Source organism: Cryptomeria japonica, chromosome 4 (genome assembly GCF_030272615.1).
Source record: "Cryptomeria japonica chromosome 4, Sugi_1.0, whole genome shotgun sequence".
In the NCBI taxonomy this organism is placed as follows: domain Eukaryota; kingdom Viridiplantae; phylum Streptophyta; class Pinopsida; order Cupressales; family Cupressaceae; genus Cryptomeria; species Cryptomeria japonica.
In genome coordinates this window covers 778,966,898-778,990,652 of record NC_081408.1, presented here as the reverse complement: position 1 = coordinate 778,990,652, position 23,755 = coordinate 778,966,898, and the positions used below count along the sequence as shown (strand labels likewise).

Here is a 23,755-nt window from a genome sequence, read left to right as displayed (position 1 = left end):
GAGCGAAGAACAAGCAAAAAGAGGGGGTCCCCATTTGCGATGGGGCGATGTGTGAAATGGTCACAACACACACACACACAAATAGATATAATAGTATTCCTTTGGTAGATCTGTTTCCAATCTCATTCTGCAGAATTATAATTATGATGTTGTATATTATAAAAGTATAGCATGATTATAATGTTGTATGTATGCAGTAAATTCATATGTATGTAGGATTAATAATGATAATGAAGAAATATATAATTGTAGGCTTAACTTATGAATTTAAAGAGCGATAATGAATTAAAGAATATATTCTGAATATATGTTGAAGAATATTTCTGAATATACGTTAAGGAATACTTCTGAATATATGTTAATTTACGAATATATATATTACTGAATGTTTATTTATATGTATGTGGCAATACATATAGGTATCCATGCATAATATTTTTGTATATCTAGGATCAATAAAGAGGATTAAAAAGTATGTAAATGAAGACGTAAATTATGAAATGGAAAATGATAATGAATTATACAATGTAATATGAATAATGTAACTTTATGATGGAGGCTATAGGAAGGAAACTCCCTTAGCCTAATGGAGGGATTATGATAATCCTGGTAGGCAGTATATACTGAATATCTATATGCATATATATGACTTGGTTGACAAGTTCATCCAAGAAGAGACGGATCTGACCAGTCCTCTTTGGTAGACTTGGATGATGAGATGCATCATCCAAGGCAAGGAATTGATCATATATGAAGGTCTTCCTTGGTATGGCTTGGGTGTAAGAAATGTAAAAGTATTGTAATTTCCAATTTAATGAATAGGTTATATGCAGGATGGTGTATTTTAATTTTGATATTATGACTATGACACTAATATCGCTATCTTTCTTTTACTGCAGGTTAGGAGGATGAACATGTATCGATTTCAATGTCATCTCCTTTGGTTTGAATGATGTATAAGTAGTAGGATGGCCACGATCAAGTGGCACCTTGATCGGATATGTCCGACCAAGATGTCACTTGGTCGTGACCCTTACCAACATTAACCGATCCATAACTAATCGGTGCTACAAACATTAATGTATCGGTATAATGATAACAGTGCTTCTACCCGATAATGAATTGTTTAATGCTTATGAACATACCTGATGGTGAATCGGTATCATTGTTAATGATAACAGCGCTTATAAACACATCCGATCATGAATCGGTATTTGTTAATTGTTTCAGATAAAACATACCCGATAATGAATCGGTATCAAAGCATATAATAATGGATCAATATAAAGTAAACAATAACAATTACGGTTAGCATTATATGCTATCGCGTTAGTAGCCCGATAGCCCTTTAGATTGACGCTTAACATAGTTAAGTAGATCGTCAATCTAATCCATCATTTTCCAATATCAATATCATAATTATGATCAATGTTATAGTCTGATATACATAAAGCATGAATGAGTAAACTAATAACAGAGTAGAGAGTTAGGAGAGTCTTATCTTGCAGAAGCTACTAATGCATTAACACTCCCTCTTAGCTTTTGGAAGATAGATAAAGTAACTTGAATGACATTTCTTTTCATAATGTCAGTCTCCAAGAATATATATCATCTATACATATGATATGAAGTATCATCAGGACATAGGATACAAATATAAGATTTTACTATCACCCAATCATGTGATATAAAGGATTCATCATTTTATTATAACAAAATATCACCTAGACACGTGATATTAGTATTGCCTAAACACGCAACACTGAGGATAAACATATGAGGATGGTTAAATTCTCATCTTATCCTTATTGTGATATGTGCACAAACATTTATTCAAATGTTTTATCACAACACCATCATGGCACATCCATGACATACCAGAGATCCAACATGATAACTGGTTTGAGAATCATAAGATCGTCACCTTATGATGTCTGCATACAAGTGGTCATAATCTGAGAAATCGTCACCTCTTAGATATGAACACAGGGGGTAAAACCCATAATGTCTCAACATGACAAAAGAAGTTTACATTTTCAACATCTTATTTACAAAGCAGATTACCTTTCTATCATACCTAAACCTTTTTTGAAGTGATCAACCGTCACTTTGGAAAGTGGTTTGGTCAGAATATCTGCAGTCTGATCTCCCGTACTAACATATTCTAATTTGATCACATTTTTGTCTACCATGTCTCGTACATAATGGTATGGGATCTCAATATGTTTGGATCTATCATGGAATACTGGATTCACTGAAAGTTTTATGCAACTTTGATTGTTGCAATGGATGATTGTAGGTTTCAACCGATTACCAAACAATCCCACAAGCAACTTTCTAAGCCACACCGCTTCTCAGGCAGCCATGGAGGCTGCAATGTATTTGGCCTCGGTGGAACTTTGCGCTACAGAAGACTGCCTTCTGCTGATCCAGGATATCATGGCTGATGCCAAATTGAAGCAGCACCTAGAGGTGCTTTTCCGATCAGTCACACTTCCAGCCCAATCTGAATCTGAGAATCCGTGTAGATTAAGATCAATTTTCTTATACTTGAGACCAAGGTTTAAGGTGCCTTGTAGATATGTTATAATGTGTTTTACTGCTACCAGGTGTATCTCCTTTGGCTCACACATAAATTGACTCAAGGCATTTACTGCATAGCAGATATCTGGTCTTGTATTTACCAGATACATAAGAGACCCAATCATTTGCCTGTATAGAGTGGGATCAGTAGAAGGTGATTCTGCTGCTGCTTCTTTGAGTTTATGAAGATTGGTCTCCATTGGAGAGGTCATAGGTCTGCAGTTGAGCATTCCAAATCTCTTCAGGATGTCTAATGTATACTTGCCTTGGTTTAGAACAATGTTATCAGGATTCTGCCATACTTCCAACCCTAGGAAATAATGAAGAAATCTCAAGTCCTTCATATCAAATTCTTTGGATAGCTCTTTCTTGCATTGATCTATAAGGTGATCTTCTCTAGAGATTAATAAGTCATCAACATATAAAATTATTATTAGCATATCACCTTTATTCTGTTTGTAGTAGAGATTAGGATCTGCATCATTTTTAGAGAAGCCTAGTTTTGATAGATATGTGTCAATTCTTTCATACCAGACCCTGGGAGCCTGTTTGAGCCCATATAGAGTTTTCTTGAGTCTGCACACATGAGATTCTGCATGATGGATCTCAAACCCTTCAGGTTGCTCTAGGTATACTTCTTCAGATATCTCTCCATTAAGAAAAGCTGTCTTTACATCCATTTGATGTACCTTCCATCCCTTAGCTGCTGCAATGGCTAGTACAGCCCTGACTGATGTATATGTGGCTACAAGAGCAAATGTTTCTTCATAGTCTATTCCTTCCTTTTGAGAGAATCCTCTGGCTACAAATCTTGCCTTATATTTTTCAATGCTGCCATCTGCTGCATGTTTGATCTTGAAAAGCCATTTAGAAGAAACAACAGACTTCTTAGTTGGCCTGGGAACAATTTCCCATACATCATTTTTCATTATGGATTGATACTCTTCAGACATAGCATCCTTCCATACTTGATGTTTAAGGGCATTTGTCACATTGTCAGGTTCGTTTTTAGATAGATCATTCATAAGAGCAACATAGCTAGTAAATTTATTAGGTCTTTTGCTTTCTTTGAAGGTTCCAGAAGGAGCAACAAACCTCTGAGCTTCTTCTACTGTTTTGGTGGCCCATAGTGGTCTTTTCTTGAGATTTCTAGGTGAGTTTTCATTTTCATTTTCAGTTTCATCTAGATTCTCCCTCTGAAACTCAGGAGCAGGATTTTCATCTAAGTTAGAGGTAGGTATATAGATTTCAGGTTCTATGAAGTTCTGAGCTCTTTTGAAAGCTAGATCCTCTTCAAATATTACATCCCTACTTAGTTCAATATTTCTTTGACCAGGTACATAGATTCTGTAGGCTTTAGAGGTTTCACTATATCCTACAAGTAATCCTCTTTTTCCAGAAGGCTCTAGTTTTAGTTTCTTTTCTTTAGGTATATGGATATAGACAGGGCATCCAAATATCCTAAGGTGGCTAATATCAGGCTTAATCTTAGTGAATACTTCTTTAGGAGTTTTGTCGTCAAGATGGGAGTGAGGGCCCCTGTTTTGTATATATACAACGGTGCTGGATGCTTTAGCCCAGAGATTTGTGTTAAGGTTTTGATCTAGGATCATGGCCTTGGCAGCTTCAACTATGGTCCTATTTTTCCTTTCCGCTACCCCATTTTGTTGAGGGTTATAAGGTATAGTAAGCTCCCTCTTAATCCCATTATCTCTACAAAATTCTTTAAATGAATCTGATGTGTATTCTCCCCCATTGTCGGTTCCTAGGGTTTTTACTTTGTTTCCTGAGTGGTTTTCAGTTAATGATTTAAATTCTTTAAATCTAGAGAGGATCTCTTCTGATTAATTCAGAGATAATGAACACTATTTTTAACATTTTCAGCAGACTCAAGCAATACATCCAATAACGCCTTCTTGAGAAAAAGACTCCTGACACCACATACTAATATTGGCTGGAAAAAAAATTCTCTTCTAATCATTGCAGAAACAATAAGTGTATGTCATTCCACCTGAACCATTTTTTAAAAAATATGAAGCAGAATCGTTCAGAATAACTGACAAATAAGCATATATGAAAAACGTTTTAAGGCACACATAACCTCCAAGATAAAATTCCAAGTGCTTATGGGAATGACTATGGCCCATGACAAATGTAAACACCAAACCGCTAACACTTACACAAAGGTGCATAAAAGTTCAACTCTTCAGAAATTTACAACCTCTGATTTGGCTTTACTGAAGTAGATAAGCTGACAGGAGAACTAGATAGCCAGCCAACTCAACCACGATAGCAACCAGCACAACCACACAAGCACACAACTCAAGCAACTCAATTCATTCAACACAATATTCACAAAAAAATCTGATTAGAGATGTTGACTGAAAACCTGTGACATCAATGACAAAATATTCAACAGGGTGATGGTTGTGTTCCTCTTGGCAACTGTCGGGTCCTTTAAAAATGTTGTGTACCATCATAGTATGATAGAGTCAGATCAATTGTAATCCTTGGCTACCCATCTCTGGTCTTCTTCTCTATAATAGTTTCATGTGCAAATAAAGATATATTTTACCCTTGTGTTTGGTATGCATTGTCATTTGTATTATTACTTATTTAATTACCAAATATAGCAATAAACATTTGGTGCCAATCCCTTGAAAGAAATCGGGTCAGCCTTGAGTGATTCATGTCCTTAGACCTCAATAAAGGTGAGAAGAGGCCATAGGGTGGTGAAGACCAAGCGATTAGGCGATCTTTAATGATTGTAGAACAAAGAGAATGAAGAAGAAAATTATTAGAAACATTTGAGGAAAATCTAGTCGGATGATTAGACCATTTGTCCATATAGTCAACATTGGATGATGAGTACGAAGAGGGAAATCTTGAACTCAAAACATATTCCACCATCTATCCATCTTAGGGGAACCGTGATTTGGATGATCTGAACCGTTGATCCTTGGCTGGAGGGAGTAGAGGGATGTGTCAAAGCCTAGAAGTAACCAAAGTGTTGGGGACGCTGGAGGTGGACGTGTAGAGGACGCATGTGTGGCTGAAAGTGCAAGGAAAGCACCAGAATGTAGTGGTTGGAATAGTCCACCAAGGTCTGACACTCAAGGGAGTAAGCAAGCGAGAAAGATGGTGACTCCTCTGACAAGTCCGAATATGGATCGACAAAAACTGCCGAAGTGTTCATAGGGAATGGGTAAGAGGATCCTACATGACATTGCAAGAGGTGCTAAACCATTTGGTTGGCAAGTGGTCAATTAGATAAGGGCTACACGGAATAGCCATCGATTGGTTCTCAGAACTAGAAGAGAAACACATGGAGTCGTGGGATACCCTGAATAAGGCATTCTAGGAGGAATTTAAACTCCTGAGGGATGATAATGAAATTGTTGCTGAAATCTACAATACTAAACAAGGGAAGCATGATAGTATACGGGCATATAATCATAGGTTCAAGAAGTTGCCGAGTAAAATGGAAAACCAGCCAGCGGACAAGCTAAAGAAGAGGTGGTTTATCAAGGGATTGATCCCCTCACTGCGCAATAAGATGAAAGTAGTTCCTTTGTCCTTGTACTCTGATGCTTACAATGGGGCGATGGACAGCGAGAGTGAAAACAAAACATCCTCCCAAAGGAAGAGGAAGACCAATGATGACGAGAGCATCGAAGGTAGTAGCAATGAAGAATACAAAATGGTTTAGGCCCTTTGATGAGATATGTTGAGAATGATGAAAGAATTGAAGGTCAAGAAAGGAACCAATAAAGAAAGTAATGAACTATGGTGTATCGGAGTGCAAAATTGAGGGACACATGGAAGGTAATTGTCCTAAAAAGATGTTTTGTGAGATTTTCCAGGTGATGGGTCATTCAATAAAGGATTGTCCATATAATTTGAAGACTAGAAGTACAAAGTACTCTTTGCACTAGGAGAGTCTAGCCCATCGAAAACACATAATGTATCACCATGCAATTATGGAAATCAATGAGGGCAAAATCAAATATTGTACGACTCTAGAGGATGTCCTCTCATACGGTGTCGACAATGTAGTGAATAGGGACACTTTATGAGAGATTGCCAAAATAAGAAAGACAAGATACAATTATTGTGCAAATGGTGTGGACCAGGGAATCATGAAGACACCGATTACCCAAAGCAAAAGGGTATTAATATTTTGAATGTGGCAGAACAAGATAAGACAATTTTGGCAATCATGAGATCACAAACGAAGAAGGCGGTGTGCTTGGACCTTTGTATGGAGAAGGAATGACTCCGAGAAGCCAGAGCAGAGGTAGAACAAGTGTTGGTGAAGGAATGAATAACTTCCAATGGAATTGCAATTATGTCATTGGGGGAGTCAGAGAAGAACATAGATCGACAGGTGCTCCAGACAACCATACCCATCAAGGTGACAAACCTTCTTCAAACTATGCCGCAATTGAGAGTGGCAATTACTAACATGGTTAGTGATGACATAGTTGGCCAAGAACAACACAAGACACAAAAGGAATCGACGGTGAAGTCACTTGCCACCTTGGCCACTGATCCTCGTTGTTGATGGTGGGCATTGGAAGGAAGCTGACAAACACCATCATCGATGGAGGCTTGGGCATCAATGTGTTGCTAGAAGAAACATGGAAATGTCTGGTGAAGCCAACCCGATGGACACTAACCTTTCATCTAGTAGGTGCTGACCAGCATGGCATCAAGCCATTCGGGACATTAATGGCACAAAAGGTGACAATCGACACAATATTTCTTCTTGAAACTTCATAGTGATTCCACTATAAAAGGTGGTGTACAATGCTCTCCTCTAAAGGGGTTGGCTGATCATTGCCAAGGCCAATCACAACTCGAAGTGGAAAACACTCCATCGAGGGTGAAGGGAGGAAGTACGTCATCAACCTGAGGAATTAGGTGGTGAGCGAAGAATTGACATCCTCTGACTTAGAGTTCAAGAGCGGAGATTTTAGGATGGATTAAGGGCGGAAGGCAATGGAACCAAATGATGAGGGGGTGCTCGAGTTGGAAAATTCTTTTGAAGATGAGATGAATTTATTAAATGGACTATTTCATTGGCAAATGGAGGACTATGAGTCGTTTTTTGTCAACATGTAATTTTCTTGAAGCCACAACTCTCGGTGAAGAGCAAATGAGGAAAGTACATAAAATTGTGAACGATACATCCTAGAGTACGAAGAGAAAAATATCTAATGTGGAGCATATAAACAATTGTCAAGGGAAATCAATATCACTGGAAATTCAAAGGTAAAGGAAGAAGGGATTAAGAGGGATGGAAAATGGAAAGCAAAAACTAATGGAGTCGGAGAAAATTATCAAATTGAAAGGGGAGTTGGAGAGTGAGGAAAATAGTGCACATTGTGTACAACAGGTTCTTCCTCGGACAGTAGTTTCATTGTCAAGGGAGCCTCTTGTTTTGTTTTTATGACCTCCAATCTCTACAGTACAACCTAGGATATCTTATCCCGTACGAACTCCATAGTTGTTTTCATTACATATTGTAAGGCATTTCGCAGCATTCATTCGACATGTAGAGTGCTTTCCAAACCGTACAATAGCTGCTAAAGTTTGTACAACACCTGATGCACAAAAGTGTCAATTCACATTTTGCACCATATGGCGGCATTGTATAGCTCATGTGCGGTCTCCATCTTATATCATACGACATGTTAAGTTGCCCATCATACAAGAGTCCTCCATGCTTCTTGTACGACACCATGTTGCCCCTTCCGTACGACCATTTGCTCCTCACCACATATGACTTATAGTTCTGCCCATACGGATTTTCACAACCCTATGTCAATACATTAAGCTTCCAAGCATATGACACATTGCTATACTTGTATAGCTTTCTTGGTAGCCTGTACGACAACCAGTTCTCTTTGGGCAATGTTTCTTTCGCTTCATATTGCTTTGGTGTTAACCCCATATGGCCACAATGTGCTTCAATTTGTATTGTAAGCCAGTTTTCCACTGTATAAAGATCTCATGCCTTGTTTGTATGGTTATCCTTGGTTGTTCCTATGGGGTCATCTTTTGATTCTTTTGTACGACACCTTCTTGACCGTTTTGTACTGTTGTGTGCTGTTTTCACACATCTCCCCATTGCAAATGGGGACCTGTTGTGACCATTTCACACATCGCCCCATCGCAAATGGGGACCCCCTCTTTTTGCTTGTCTTTCGCTCGCTTCTGCTTTCGTTTTTAGGGTTTTGTTAGTCAGTTGGTCGTCTGGATTTAGGGTCAAGCCTTAGGGTTTTAAATTTTGTCTTTTCAAGCCAAAATCCAGTCGTTTTTGAGAGCTTTCGAGCTTCCTTTTCTAGGATGCCAATTTTGAATGCAATGAGTTCGCCAAAATGGTCTAATTTTCAATTGGAATGTTGATGCAGAGCTTTAAATTTGTCTAAGTGTTGACAGTCAAATGTGAATTTTTGTCTGATTGAATATTTTGACCAAATTTTGACTTTTTTTGATTTTGATCCTGGGCATTGGAATTGATTTGTTTTCGCCTCGTGAAGTGTTAAAATGTGAAAAGTCATGTTATCTTGGCCTGTAGGAGCAAAATCGCTCCTGTCCCTCAGTGAAGGACGGGAGCTCATTTTCAAATATCTCATCATCCCTGCAGAGTCCAGACAAATTTCAAGTTGGAAGTGATGGAGAACGGCGATATCTTTCCATTGAATATAAATTGAAGATTTTCATGAGCACAGAAATGCCTCCAGGAGGAAAATCGCTCCTGTCCCTCAGTGAAGGACCGGAGCTACAATTCAAATTTCGCCTTGTCCTTGCAAAATTTTGATGACTTAATGATTTAAGGACGTCCAAAAGAAGATGCTTTGCCAAATGAATATAATTTGAGATGCAAAAACGAAGGAGAATGACCTATATTGACCAAATCGCTCCTGTCCCTCTCGAAGGGACCAGGGCGAAATACCTTATAGCTCCTGTCCCTCTCCAAGGGACCAGAGCGATTTCCTTCATTATGCAAAATCCAGACAAAGGTCAAGGCAAGTTTACGTTCAAAAACAAGGAAAGACATGAGATAAATGCGTTGAATATAAATTGAAGATTTTTGGGACGTCCATAACAGTGCTAAATGCCTAGTTCGCTCCTGTCCCTCAGGAAGGGACCAGAGCGATTTTTGATATAAATGATTTTCTTGCAAAGTTACAGATGATGTCAAGGCATGGACGAATGGAGTGAGGAAGGACGAGTCCGTTGAATATAAACTTGGAACCTGGCAAAGTGAGATAAAGGCTACAAAAGAAGGATCGCTCCTGTCCCTCTCCAAGGGACCAGGGCGATACAGTGGGGATGTTACTTCCTATGCAAGTTCAAGGTCGATACAAGTCAAGACAAGGTGGCGAGGGACACTTCAAGACGTCTTTAGCAAGCACAAACATTAAAAGGTCGTCACAATGATGAAATTCGCACCCTATAGCCTAGATCGCTCCTGTCCCTCAGGAGGGGACCAGGGCGATGTTGGATATATTGGCCATTTTATGCAAGATTTACGTAAGATCAAGGGTTCGCAACGTCTTGGAGGGTCCATGGATAGATAGAAAGGTGATGCATGAAGATTTCAAACGTAAAGTAATCACCAAAATGAACATATGGACCATATCGCTCCTGTCCCTCTCCAAGGGACAAGGGCGATGAACACTCAAAAGGCATTTAAGTACGCATGTAAGATGATCAAGTTCGAAGGACTCATCATGATGATCGATTTTCAACGCGAAGATGAAGGAGTTGGACGTAAGAAATGCAAAATCAAGACCAAAATCATGGATCGCTCCTGTCCCTCTCCAAGGGACCAGAGCGATGAGGTACGTCCCTTCCTTTTTCCAATTTTGGCGCCAAGTGAGCAATTCGAATTTTCCTCAAATGCTAAATCAATTTAAAAAATTGAATATCCATTTTATTTAGCATTTAATATGGCGTTATCTTTTATTAATTATTTTTTGCCTTTATTTAAAAATCGAAATTCACATTTAAAAAATGCAAGGCATTAATAATTAATTAATTAATTAATAAAAATCGATTTGAAGCGCCCAATTAAGCAAGTCGGCCTTGTTATTTTATTGCAAATCATTTAAAAAATGGTTTTATTAAGCGAGTCGGCCTAAGGGGTGAAAGGAGGAGCGCGCTATATATGAAGGGTGAAAGATTTCATTTTTACATAATCATTTTTTCATGCGAATTGAGGAGAAGTGAAGATAGTGCGAATATTATCGAAGGTGGCGTAGACACTCCAAGGGTGGTGCGAATTCAAACCAAGGGTGGCGCTTTATACATCAAGGGTGGTGCGAATTTGAAGACCACACCTAATGCGAACTTGAGGATACATTAAGGCGAATTTGCTAAAGACTTGGAGGATTTGTTTGAGCGATTTGTCAAGGACAAATTTGAAGATCATTTAAGACCACGTCTAAGGCGATACTTGAAGATCACGTTCACTCCAAGGGTGGCAAAGTCAATTTTGAGGAGACCACATTGAAGACTATTTTATACCTCAAATTTTGCCTAGGCGAATTTTGTTTTTGCATTCTAGAGTTAGCTCTCTATTGAGGTATGGCGATTTATTATTATTGCTTTATTCATTCATCGTCATATTTCAAATTTTGAAATTTTGATTTTTGAATTTCTCTTAGCTCAATCGTTTATTTTAGGAAATGACAACTCTAGAGACTTATCATGATGTTTCCTAAAAAATTTATCTCTCTTATTTACGTTATTTATTGCGAAATCTATTTCTTATAATGAAATGTTGTGTAGGTATGGCGACCCCGAAGGCGGGAGCATCCACCAGCCGCTCAGCTCTCATGAAAGAAGATCAGAAGACCGAAGAAGTGGAGACCAAGATCGTGTCGAAGTGGAGCAACATTGGAGATACCAACTTGGGGAACTTTAGCACGAAGAAGTTCCGAGAGGTCCCTTACATCGGCAAGCCATCACCTGTCGCCCGGAGAATAATAGAGAGTGGCATCATTAAGGCGGCCGGTTTTCCTCCAGCTATTCAGTGCCACGAGTTGATGATCGAGTGTGCCCGTCACTACAATCCACAGTCCAGGACAATTGTGTCCAATGAGGGAAACACTTTGGCGTACCTTTCAGAGGAAGCTATAAGTGAAGCCTTCCATCTTCCAGAGCACAGGGACATGATATACAAGAGCATTGAAGGAGCCAGATCAATGTACGATGATGATCCAGATGCTTGCCTAAGCATAATCAACAAGAATTGGCTACTCAAGAGTCGTCCCCGTCTAAGCAAGGTACCTAACACACCGCACCGGATTGATTTCCAGGAGGAGTACAGAGATTTGATTACCATGCTCAACAGAGTTACAGGAGCACCTCATGCCTTCTATTTTGAGAAGTGGATGTTTTACTTCATCCAGGTGATTGTTCAAGGAAAGGGTACGATACATTGGGCTAGAATAATTAGCCATTGCTTAGACGTACAGTTGAGAAGACTCAGGGCTACTAAGTCCTTCCACATGAGTTCATACGTCATCTATGCCTTAATCAGGAGTGTTGAGTACGCAAGACTACCCCACAGAGGAGTGATTGGAAGAGGACCTGGCGAGGTCAGAGCTTGTGAATCCTATACCTACTTGCATCATCCGCCAGGGAAAAACTACAAGTTAGTCAATGATACTTTCACGATGAACATCACAAGGACGTTGCAAGGAGGGATTCACAACAGATTATCTCAGGATGCCCAGGAGTTCATCAAGAGGTACGGTGCTTGGTTCATTCAGTTTCCCAAGTTCACTTACATTAGAGTGCATGGATGTCCTTTACCTCCATACATGTTGCCGAGGTATCCGACAGACAGAATTGTGTTACTTGAAGTAACAAGGCAATTGGCAGCATATGTGAAGGCATTCAAACACAGACATCAGAATGGAGTTCAGGTACCTATTATTTTGGGTAATTCAGTTGAGGTATGTCCTAATGTCTTAGCCATGGATGACGCAGAGAAGGAGTTAGCCTTGTATTCTTTTTCATCTTTTGCTTGGAGAAATAGTTTTGATCCACATGGACATTTAGAGGAGACAGTCGGTAGAAGATTTAAACATGAGCACCAAATTGAAGATTTTATGATGAATCTCCTAGATGATCTCGAAGTGAAACGAAAGATACATTCTAGATTGCCTTTGGATTTCATCAGGAAATGCAGGATTTACAGAGTGGCCGACCAAGCTCAGGACAATGGCAGGCACATCCAATCTTCATATGATAGAGAAAGCAAAACAATTAGTTTGAATTGGAATGAACCTGAGGTCGTGGATTTAGATGATTTGATGGCACCAGTCTTGTCTTGTACTCGCAGATGGGTAGACGTGCAGCATCAGAAGTTGAGAGAACAAGGCATAGCTATGTCTTTTACTTTGGAAGAAAAACCAGCCGAAGGTGGAGCAAGTGTTAGTGAAGGCAATCCTAATCCTAGGAATTCAGGTGAAGGTAACCTTCGATGTGCCAGTGAGGGCAATCTCCATTCGAGAGGTTCGAAGAGAAAGGAAAGATCAGAAAAGAAAGAGCCTTCCAAGAAAAAGCAAGGGGCCAACAAAGATCAAGTACCAGGTACTTCTTCTAGACCAGAGAATAGTACAATTCGAGTAGAAGAGTCCATGGAGTCGATGGTACAGAATGACAGACAGGAGGAAGGACAGGCACAGCATGTTTCATCAGATGGATCTCTCCAAGATTATGAGTTAGAAGAGGATAATGAAGTAACATCTCCTCCCAGACAAGAAGAAATAGTACATAAAGAAATTCAAGTTCAAGAGACAAGATCGAATATCCCAGATTGGTTGAAGGAAAGATTGACTAAGGTGATCGTAATTGAGGACGAGGACAGTGCAATTGATTTAGAGAGCCTTGTTGGGCGTTCACATATGACAACAGAGAAGAAGAAGGCTACAAAGATGTCCAAGATGATTCGAGATGAGACTGGATCTAGAAAACTGCAGATAGCTACACCGGCAGCATATAAATATGAGGGTGAGATCCTAGCAGAGGATTATGATGTACAGACTTTTGAGTTAGGACCATCTACAGCAGAGCAGACTTTAGATGATGCCACCGACACATTTGAGGCATTGAAGGACAAGTTTAGAGAAGAAGTAGAAAAGAATAGAAAGCTGGAGAGAGAGGTCGGTGCATGGAGGACATATTTCAGTCACATCAATGAACCTTTGGGACGTCAGGATCCAGTTAGATCACCAGTGCAGGCATTGCCCCTTCAATCGATCAATGAAGCAGAGAGATTCAGGAACCTGGTCCAGCGTACATGTAGTTGGATGGATAGATCTTATACAGTGGCCATAGAATTTGTTACAAGGATGTCGAAGATCATTCATCAGGCTATCCAAGTTCTTGAGATAATCCACAGATTGATGGCAACAGTAGCTGCATTTGCCCATACCAAGGACGTTGTCGTCCCTGTCTTGAAAGTAATAAGACACACATCCAGAAGAATTTTAGCGCAGGAGAGGATCTTAGAAGGTGATTCTCACAGTTTGTTTCAGTGGTCAACCTTACTTCATATAAAGAGTGTTCTCTTCGAGGACATCAGTGTTAGATGTGGTCAAGTTGAGGAGGTGATCAATCCGATCCAGGACAGAGTATTTGAGGTACTTCGTACCATTCTTGGCAGAAGGATCGAGGTCGAGACAGATGTGGATATCCAGGAATTTGAGGATAGAATCAAGATCATCTTTCGCAAGGACGCAGATGTTACAGATGAGCAGTATGATCAGATGTATGCCACCATGCTCCTGATTGATAGAACGAAGGAACTTGAACCTACTTGGGACGCAGCTCTTCTAGATGCATTCGATCAGGTCATCCACTTAGAAGAGAGTATCAAGAATCTTCCCGAGATTCCAATCACAGAAATCGAAGGAATCGTGACAAAATTCATTGCATATGCTAAGAAAGAGAATTGGAAAGGGAATAAGATTCTAGATGAAAGGTTGTTACAGATGACATGACATCTTATTTCTCATTGGTTGATACCTCCTAGTTTTTTTGTGCCAAATTTAATATTTGGCTATGTATTTAATATTGTTCAGTAAAAAGGAGGTCATTTGTAACAAACCCTAATTAGGGTTTAGGTGTCATAATCTTGTCCGTTGATTTACTTTCAATCTGGACCTTTCATTGTAACTGGGGATGCTATTTATGCCCCCATTTTTCATTTCATTTGGTAATAGTTAATAGTCGAATAGTCAGATAAGAGTGAAATAGAGAGATTAGAGTTAGAAGCAATTCTTATTTTGTAGCAAGATTGAGTCTTGAAGAGAGAAATTCAAGCAATTGTTGTATATGATGACTTGGAAATCAATAAAATATTGAAGTTATGGTGTTTTGTTGCAAATTTCTTAAGTTATCTACATGGTTATTGGATGTGCTTGAATCACGCTCAATCAAAGTAGTTTGTTAATTTGAAAGACTAAGTGTGAGATTTGATATTTGGTAGGATTCGCAATCCAAACCACTAGCTTCTTGCTGATTGTAGGAATGCCTTGCATGGTCGACTGGAGAACATTTTGAGTCCTTAACCTTCAAGCATTTTCGTGTCTTGGATATGTACCTTCGTAGTAGTGTCCTTGGTCGTTGATGCATTGAACATCATTATTACCTTAGAAGATCACACTAATTTCAATTGAGTTGTTATCTTATGGCAAAATTGAAGTTGGTTGAGTCTTGCCAAATCTCATTCATGCTAAGTCATTCATAGGGTTAGGCTAGATTAGACTTCCTTAAACCCTATCTTTTGCTTTTTTTTTTTTTTTTGAAAGTTCCTTTTTAGTTTAGTAGAATCTTCGAGCCTTTGGAATCCGTAAGACGCCTTGGAGGAAACAGCAAATCACATCATACCACTAAAAAGCTTGTCCACACGTAGAGACCCTACTAAAAGAACCTTGGAGTCTACCTAACTAATCCTTTACGCGAATCTTCAGCAGTTAGAGACTGTTTTCTCAAGAGAGGATAAGATGCCTTTAGGTATTTTATTCTATGTATGATGGTGTACAAAATACACGTCAACAGGACCCCCCACTTTTTGATTTTCTTAGGTGTCTTAGTTAGGTCATTTTTGCTTGGCAGTAGTCTCTTAGTCGTTAACCTTTGCTTTGAGAGGGGGGTATGTTTTGTCCAGTTCAAGATTGAGGTCATGTTGTCAAAATTGTCAAAATGGCTAAAGTTGCAAATGTTGTCAAGTTGTTAAGTGTACATGGTGTCATTAGGTGTCGATGATTAAGCATGTAGTGGCAATTCTGCTTGTAGTTTACTGTGCATTCTAATTAGGACTTTGCGCAAATTGGGGTGGGATTGAAGACCTCACTTGCATCGATGATTAAGCATATATATAACTGTGCATGTAGGCCTCTGTGTGTTTATGCTACGTGAAGATCAGTGTGATTATATATTGCGATCTAGGTGATTAATGTGCCAGGCATGATCAGATAAAGATTGCGATAGAGTTATATAAGCTATATATATCTGCGATTACATATATATATATTCTGAGTACAATATATATGCTGAGATATACATATTGCGAGGACAAGAATAAATAATCAGTTTTGTTGTCATTTTATGACACCCTTGGTCCATCGGTGAGAACCGATCAGAGATACGATCCATGGACCAGCGCTGCCCCAGTTGATCAAGGAGAAAAGCAATGGAATTATGAAGTGTGAAGTGTTGTCTTGTCTGGAGGAAGTTCCTTAGTCCTCAACCAACCCCGGAACTCCGGACCCCCGAAGTTCCCAGGTTGCTAAGTCTCCTTTCTCTTCCCAGGTTGTGTTCCTTTTGGCATCCATCGGGTCCTTTAAATATGTTGTGTGCCGTCAAGGAAGGTTGTATGATAGAGTCAGACAATTGTAATCCTTGGCTGACCATCTTTGGTCTTCTTCTCTGTAATAATTCCATGTGTGAATAATGATATATTTTACTCCTGTGTCTGATATGCATTATCATCTGTATTATTACTTCGTTATTTAATCACCAGATATAGTAGTAAACAGGGAGAAGTCACACCTCTTCATCATTTCTTCCCTTGAAAGAGTCACAACTCTTCCTCTTAATCACTGTCTTGATATTTAATTATATTTTAATCAAATATCTTTTATTCTAAGAAATCGCTGCCCAGTTTTTTTATTTCCTTTTGCTTGGTTGGCCTCTAACATGGAATAGTTTTTATCTTTTGTTCTATTTCCCATGTCTGATTTATTAAGGCCGCGATCTGTTTTGGAAAAACAATGGTCTTATGTTGGGAGCATGACAATTGGTCTTAGGCATATTACTATGCTATTTTAGGAAGTAGCGTTTCTTTTTTAAGTTGGTAACCATGCAGGAGATATCATACAAACTTGGGTTCTAAATGTTTTGCTTGCCTTCTTTATTTTGAGTTGGTTTCTATGGTCATTAGAATGCTTTGAATGCATCATTTTACTTTGCTTCTTTCAACTCGAGAAAATATCTTTTGCTTGCAATCTATGATCAAAGAACAAATTTTAATGAAATATATGCCTTGTGCCCTCATCCATTTATAATCAAATGAACTTTGGTATTTTGATGCTTCCTTAGATATGGTCAAATTCTCGATGAATTAGAAGCAGATCCTGAAAGCCATGGAGGACCTCCGGATTGTTTAGTGAGTTGATTTCTCATTAACTATTTCATTGACAATTCTTGCATGAAGCTTAGGTTTTACAAAACAAATTCATATATTGACATTAAGGAAAATAAATACTGAATATGAATTCTCTCGCTGGATAATTCTAGCTTCTGTGCAGACTACGTGAGCAGTGCTTACGAGAGCTTGGTTTCAGAGATATATTTAAAAAAGTGAAGGTGATAATCTTGTTTTGTATTTAAACCTTGAATTATTAGAAAAGGACGCCCTTTCTGTTCACTAAATGATTCTGTTTCCCATTTTCTTCATCTTTTGCACAACAATTATGAATTATAGTCATGGCTCCTTATTTCTTGATTATTGGTTTTCATGGTTCAAGGATGAAGAGAACACAAAAGCTTTGACCCTCTTTGAAAAAGTAGTGCAAGTTATGGATGATATTGAAGATGGAGGAAAACGCTTAGAAAATCTGATAAGAGGAATATTTGCAGGCAATATATTTGATTTGGGAGCTGCACAGGTATTTTTCTCTTTCTGTGTTCACGAAGGATGTAAATTTATCATGCTGTCAGATATGTGGGTGCCAGTTTAGCTTGGTTACTGATTTCTAATAAGTGAATCCATGCCCAGATCAGAATACCCATCATATATGAAGTTTTCTTTTAAATAGCATTCATTGTGATACATGAAAGGTTGATTGTTAAGAAAATCTTTGAATAATTTGGACCAATTAATAACAAAATAAGTACTATGAACTAGTAATGTGGCATCTAACTTCTGATTTTTCAATTTAGTGATTTATTAAAGTAGAAAAGAAAGCAGATTTGAATGTGTGTACATAGATCACCATGTACTATTCTTGTGCAAAGATTGCCATATATATGAGGTTTTGCTTAAATAGTTTGAAGGAGAAACTGTTGTAGCCTTTGAATCGACCACTGGTACTGCCACCCAAAGTAGAATATGGATAACCTGTATTCTTCATTGGATGTATGAACTCAGAGACATCCTCATCCTCTTCATCAGGAACAGAGGGTTTGTGCATCTCAAGTCTTTGTGCAAGTCATATTTTGCCATGCTTCTTTACAATTTCCAGAGCAAGCATTTTTAAAGGCAGCAAATGTGTTTTCACATAGGAATGTCTGCTCCAGAGTTTTTAGTCAAAAAAAATGCATTATTTATTTGTTTCTTTTGCAAGCTTCCAGACAATAATGTGCTCCCATGAGCGGATTTATGTTGAGAAGGTTAAGAAACAAGTCTTTATCAAAAACTCCCAAAAAATTGTCATCTATATGGAAGCATTGAAATGAGAAAACTAAAAAAAAAACTCGCCACTAAAAACAGCTGCTCATCACCCCTATCCACTGAACACTGTTATCTGATTATTAAAAATGTAATCTACAGCCTTCTCTATGCTTGTGAAACTCAACTGATGATTCATGCACAACTAGGAAGCATGGTTGTGAAGGCTGGAACACTCAATGAACATGGAGTACATGGCCTGACTATGCCCGAACTGAGTTTTATGTATGGTTTATTTTAAGGCTTAAGCCATGTGTGTGCACTGTTTTACACAGGCACAGACTTTTATAAAACAAAACTATATTCTATAGTAAGTACTTATATTATCATGTGGTCATTGCACTGTGCCCATTTCAATTCCTAGGGTTCTAGTGTTGACATTACATTACAGTATGCTAGTAATGGTTCATCCCTTCTCATGCCCAAGAATTTATTTCTCCACTTTAGATGCTTCCATTGAAATATTTTCAATTTTGCTACTAATCACAACAGTATTGCTACTTGGGTAAACATTTTAATGTCGTACCTCTTTGCTTGCTTGGTGCTCACTGTCATCAATTTTCTCTTAATATCAGAACCTTTTCTTGAGTGCTGGAGGTTCTGCCTTTCATCTGGTAACAGAAATTTCCTGCCTTATTGTTGGTTTTATATCTTGAGCTGAACTACATGCCAGTTAAAGTCACTGCTTTAAAGCCTTGGAAACCTATAGTTATAGCCAACCTGAAAACCATAGATTTGAGGTGTTTAGAAGAGGCAAGGAAAGCTGGAAATCAAGACTATAGTTTGAATTCAACAAAAACCACTAGACAACATTCATTTGAATTTCAATTGCTTGTAAAGTTGAAAATCAATCAAAATATTAGAAGACATAATTTTTTAAGTTTCTTTAGTGGTATTTATAATCTTAATAATTTAAATGTAACAAGTCTCAAGCAGTTTCGCAAGTCCCTTAAAATATTTTCAGATGCCAATATTTTGGGAACCTTTCTCTTACTCTTGATAAAGTATTTAACTTCTCTAAATATGATCGCTTTGCTTGAAGATAAACACAAGCAGAAAAGAGCAATACACAGTTGTCCCTGTAGGCCATTTGCTATTGCCAAGTAAATGGAGAAGATCTATGACTAGACAAGCATGCAGCCTCAAGAAAGGAATCTTTTCCAGGTTTTGGCAGAATTAGTTTTGATAGTGTAGGGCAACACTGATTATTAAAAGAGAATTGGGAATTCTCTGTTGGAGGAGCAGCTTTTGCAGCTAATGGAATATTTGATGACCATTCAGAACTTTTGAATACTTTGAGAGTATAAGATAAGTTGCATATATTGGATGTGATTATTAGCAAGATGATTCACTTCTTGCGGAGCTTCATGAAGGAAACAGTGATTTTAAATTTAGCAGGATGCATGGCAGATGGAGAGTGCGTGATTTGAACCAGGTCTGTCGCTAGAGGATCCAGATGATCTGTCAGAACATAGCTGTGACTGAAAGGAAATATCCCTCTTGGAGATCAGAATGAAAAATGGTTGAGGTTCACAACTCAAAATGGGGCCAAAACAAACTGTGAAAGCACTTTTTGGAACTGATGTACTTACAACAAGACATATTTGTAACAAGGCAAAGGTTCAAGCATGACCAATAGTTAGTTGATTCTGGAAGATAGTTGGTAATGAATAGGTTTTGTAAGGATTGATTTCCTATTTTGATCTTGAAGGTTAACAAAGATGCCTAAGAGTCCCTGCCTGTACTGTGTTTTTGAGGTTTACCTGCATAATTTTTCTCTAGAGTATTTTCTATACATGGTAATGGGCACGACTATTCATGTTTGAAGCAAATGATATATAGAATGCATAATGCTGATTTTTGAATTGTTATTTTGGAGAAGATTAAAACAAAGTTCTGTTCTTCTAGGCTTTTCAGAAACTAGCTAGAACAAATGTAAAGAAGATAAGTATCTGACACTATAAATCATAAAGGTTTCTTTCACATGCATATAAGATATCACGCTCATTGTACAGTTAAGAATGTTTTGGTTATTGCTGGTTGCTGGTTGCTGGTTTCTGCTAATGTTTTGGGATTGTCTTTCTTCCTAAGTTTGCATAGGATTCCTGCTGTTAGTCTCTTTGACATTTGATAAAGAAAGCCAAAAATACATTGTAATGGTCTTGGGTGTAGGATCTGCAATTATGGTAGCTGACTTACTCTCAAATGACATCTGCAAGTTTCTTAAATTTTATTGCCTTGCTCCTGTAACATTTTCCAACAATAACAATTGGAATTGAATGCTCCCTTTCTCCTGAACAGATTATGTCATTGAATGTTTACTTGCTGATTATAATAATCCCTGGCTGTTTCATTCCTCAATTCCGTACAGAAACTTTCATGTCGATTTCTGTATTTTATTTTTTTATCTTGTTACTTCTGAACCCAAGCCAAAGGCATGACATATGAAGATTTCGTTATTGTACTTTTTCAAAGTTAAACATTATGTAAGGACTTGTTGTATGATTTGATATTCATGTACAGGAAATGTAAGACAAAGCAATGCTAACTCTTTGGCTGTAATTTTTTGAAGCTTGCAGAAGTGTTTGCAAAGGATGGAATTTCTTTCTTGGCCAGTTGTGAAAACCTATTACCCCGGCCATGGGTAATTGATGACTTGGAGGCATTCAAATTAAGCTGGATGAGAAAATCTTGGAGGAAGGCAAGATTCTGGTTTATTAATTCTTTATTTTGGACATATTTGGGAGCCTTGATTTCCCCAAATTAATTTATGATCCATGACAGATATGCTGCTACCTGTAAAAATATAATCACAAGAACAACTTCAAAGTGTAGGCACTTCTGTTGATGGCTGTTGAAATTTATTTAGTTCCACCTTATATTTGATGTTTTCTAATCAAGTTAGCAGAAGAGAAAAAATAGAAGAAATTAGATGGGAGCAGTAAACCCCGAATTATCATTTGGTGGAATTGAGAAAAGGGAAAGAATTTACCTAGTAAACCAATTGTGAGTTGAGAAATACAAAATACACAAACACAAATTGAAAATATTAATTTAATGCCAAATCTCATATTTGGACATAAAGTATGGGTTAGTGGGCCTTGTGACACTTCTGAATTGGCACATGATCCTTGTTTCCTGTTGACAATGATGAATTAATGACATCAAGGAACAGAATAATAGTTATCCTTAATAGATCTAATTGATCTTTCAAGTCTAATCATGTTATGTTGTTATATTTAATTCACATGTTTGCATTGTATACACAAATTATCATCTGCATAGCATGGAAATGCATACCCCTTAATTGCAATGATCATAACTTTCCCAATTCATTTTGGACATAAACTTATTTGGCAACAATGTCAGACACATGATCCTAATTTATTTCTATCTAGAAGGAAACATAAAAGATTTACCTGCTCTTAAATATTGATACCTTCTGTTTCATGTTTTCAATTACTCATGGAAATTCATATATGTTGCTAAGTGTTCTTCTGCGTGGCATGTTTACAGGCTGTCATATTTGTGGATAATTCTGGTGCAGATATTGTGTTAGGGATTTTACCTTTTGCAAGGGAGTTGCTTCGACGAGGTACACAGGTCTGACTTTTTTAAACTGAAGGCAAATGATCAGATCATAAATGTGTATATTGATAAAGTGTTTTTGGATTAGTTTATTTACAACTAGAATGATACACATTATTGTTTATTTAGACCACACTTGGTAGAGCTGTATTACCTTTCCCTTCTACAGTTACACAACTAATTGATTTGCAACACAATGCAGTTTATACTTGAAAGCCTGATGACACAACAAACTATTATTTTCTCATGGTACATTTCTAGCAGGTGTCATTTTATTACTACTACTCTTGAATTCATGTATTGAGAAATGATAACTATGGTGTGCTTGTGCTGGAAGAATGAGTTTGTGAAGTTTACTGGATGGCACTTGAAGTGTGTATGCTTGTATTTATTGTTGAATACTTTAGTGGTTATAAGTATATAACTTACATTGTAAATTACAATTATACAGATTGATGTGGTGTTAGGCAAGCACTGTTCTGAATGGCTTACCCTAGATTTTTGGTGTCACCCTAGCACTGGTATTAAAAGGCTACACTTACGCACAGAGTTCTGCCATGTTCTTGAGCATCCAACAATCATCATTAACTGATCTACAATCCACTCTCATGTATAGGGATTTGAGACACATCTGTTGAGGATTTAGTGGAAGTATATCCTTCCTCTCAGAGTTAAGAGCACAGGGATACCACATATGCCTGCTGGCAGAGTAAAGACAGAGCCTGGACAGAAATCCTACTGCAAGCCATTGCAAGGAGGTTGCAGAGCTCCTAATTGAAAGGACATCATCTATACTAGTAGGGATATATAAGGGACATGTCCCTTTAGATAGATATTTGTATAAAGTATAAACACAAATATAAGGTGATAGAGCAGGTATCTATGTATAGGATGAATGATATGCAGAGTAGTAGATACATGGAATATATGTATAAGGAGATATAAGGATATAGTGAAAGGAAAAAGCCTGCAAATGATCAATGAGGATATAGTTTATGAACACTCTATTTTCTATATTCTGTTAAACTAGTTAATGTATAGTCTGGATCAACTCCTTACTCGCTTTGTATAACTGAGTTTGGGGTATGAATACAATACATAGAAAATTACTTGGTGGCTCAGAACTCTGGTCTGTGTTCCCCATTTTTGTTGTTAATATTGGTCCCGTCATTGGGGCCTTGGTTAGGTGGTACAAAAGACAATAAGGGGAAACTGAAATTTTAATTTTGAAACCAGACAAAACGATTAAAATAAGGGATGAAACTTTTTTGATAAATTGTAGCACTTTATCCCTGGTGCTTGACTTGTGAGAGGAGATTAGGCACCAAGGGGATGAAGAATGGAAAGGGGTAGATCTTCGAAAGGAATTCCTGAAAGGATATTACCCATAGAATGGGAAAAGATAAAGGACTAATGCAATCTCAAATCAAACACACCCATGGCCAAAGGAGATGAGAAGAATTTGAGAGAGATTAGGGAACAAATTGTTTTAGACAAAGAAGGTTATCATAGCAAGCCCAAATGGAAAAGAAAGAAAACAAAAACAAAATATGGAGAGTGAATAAAGATGTCGCAAAAAATGGGAGAACGCGGAGAAGATGAGGA

The 23,755-nt window shown here is 37.9% G+C and overlaps 1 protein-coding gene across 3 annotated transcripts in view; it reads left to right on the top strand.

Annotated features, from left to right (window-relative positions):
- Positions 1-23,755, top strand: part of LOC131031986 (damage-control phosphatase At2g17340) — a 230,822-nt gene that overhangs the window by 112,044 nt on the left and 95,023 nt on the right. For all 3 annotated transcript variants that reach the window (XR_009372409.1, XM_057962861.2, XM_059220164.1), the window contains exons 3-7: positions 17,212-17,278; positions 17,410-17,478; positions 17,640-17,780; positions 21,135-21,263; positions 22,079-22,165. Coding sequence is in view for 2 of the 3 variants with exons in the window: in XM_057962861.2 (XP_057818844.1) it covers positions 17,212-17,278; positions 17,410-17,478; positions 17,640-17,780; positions 21,135-21,263; positions 22,079-22,165 (493 nt within the window). In the remaining variant the exon portion in view is untranslated. The remainder of the gene's footprint in view (positions 1-17,211; positions 17,279-17,409; positions 17,479-17,639; positions 17,781-21,134; positions 21,264-22,078; positions 22,166-23,755) is intronic.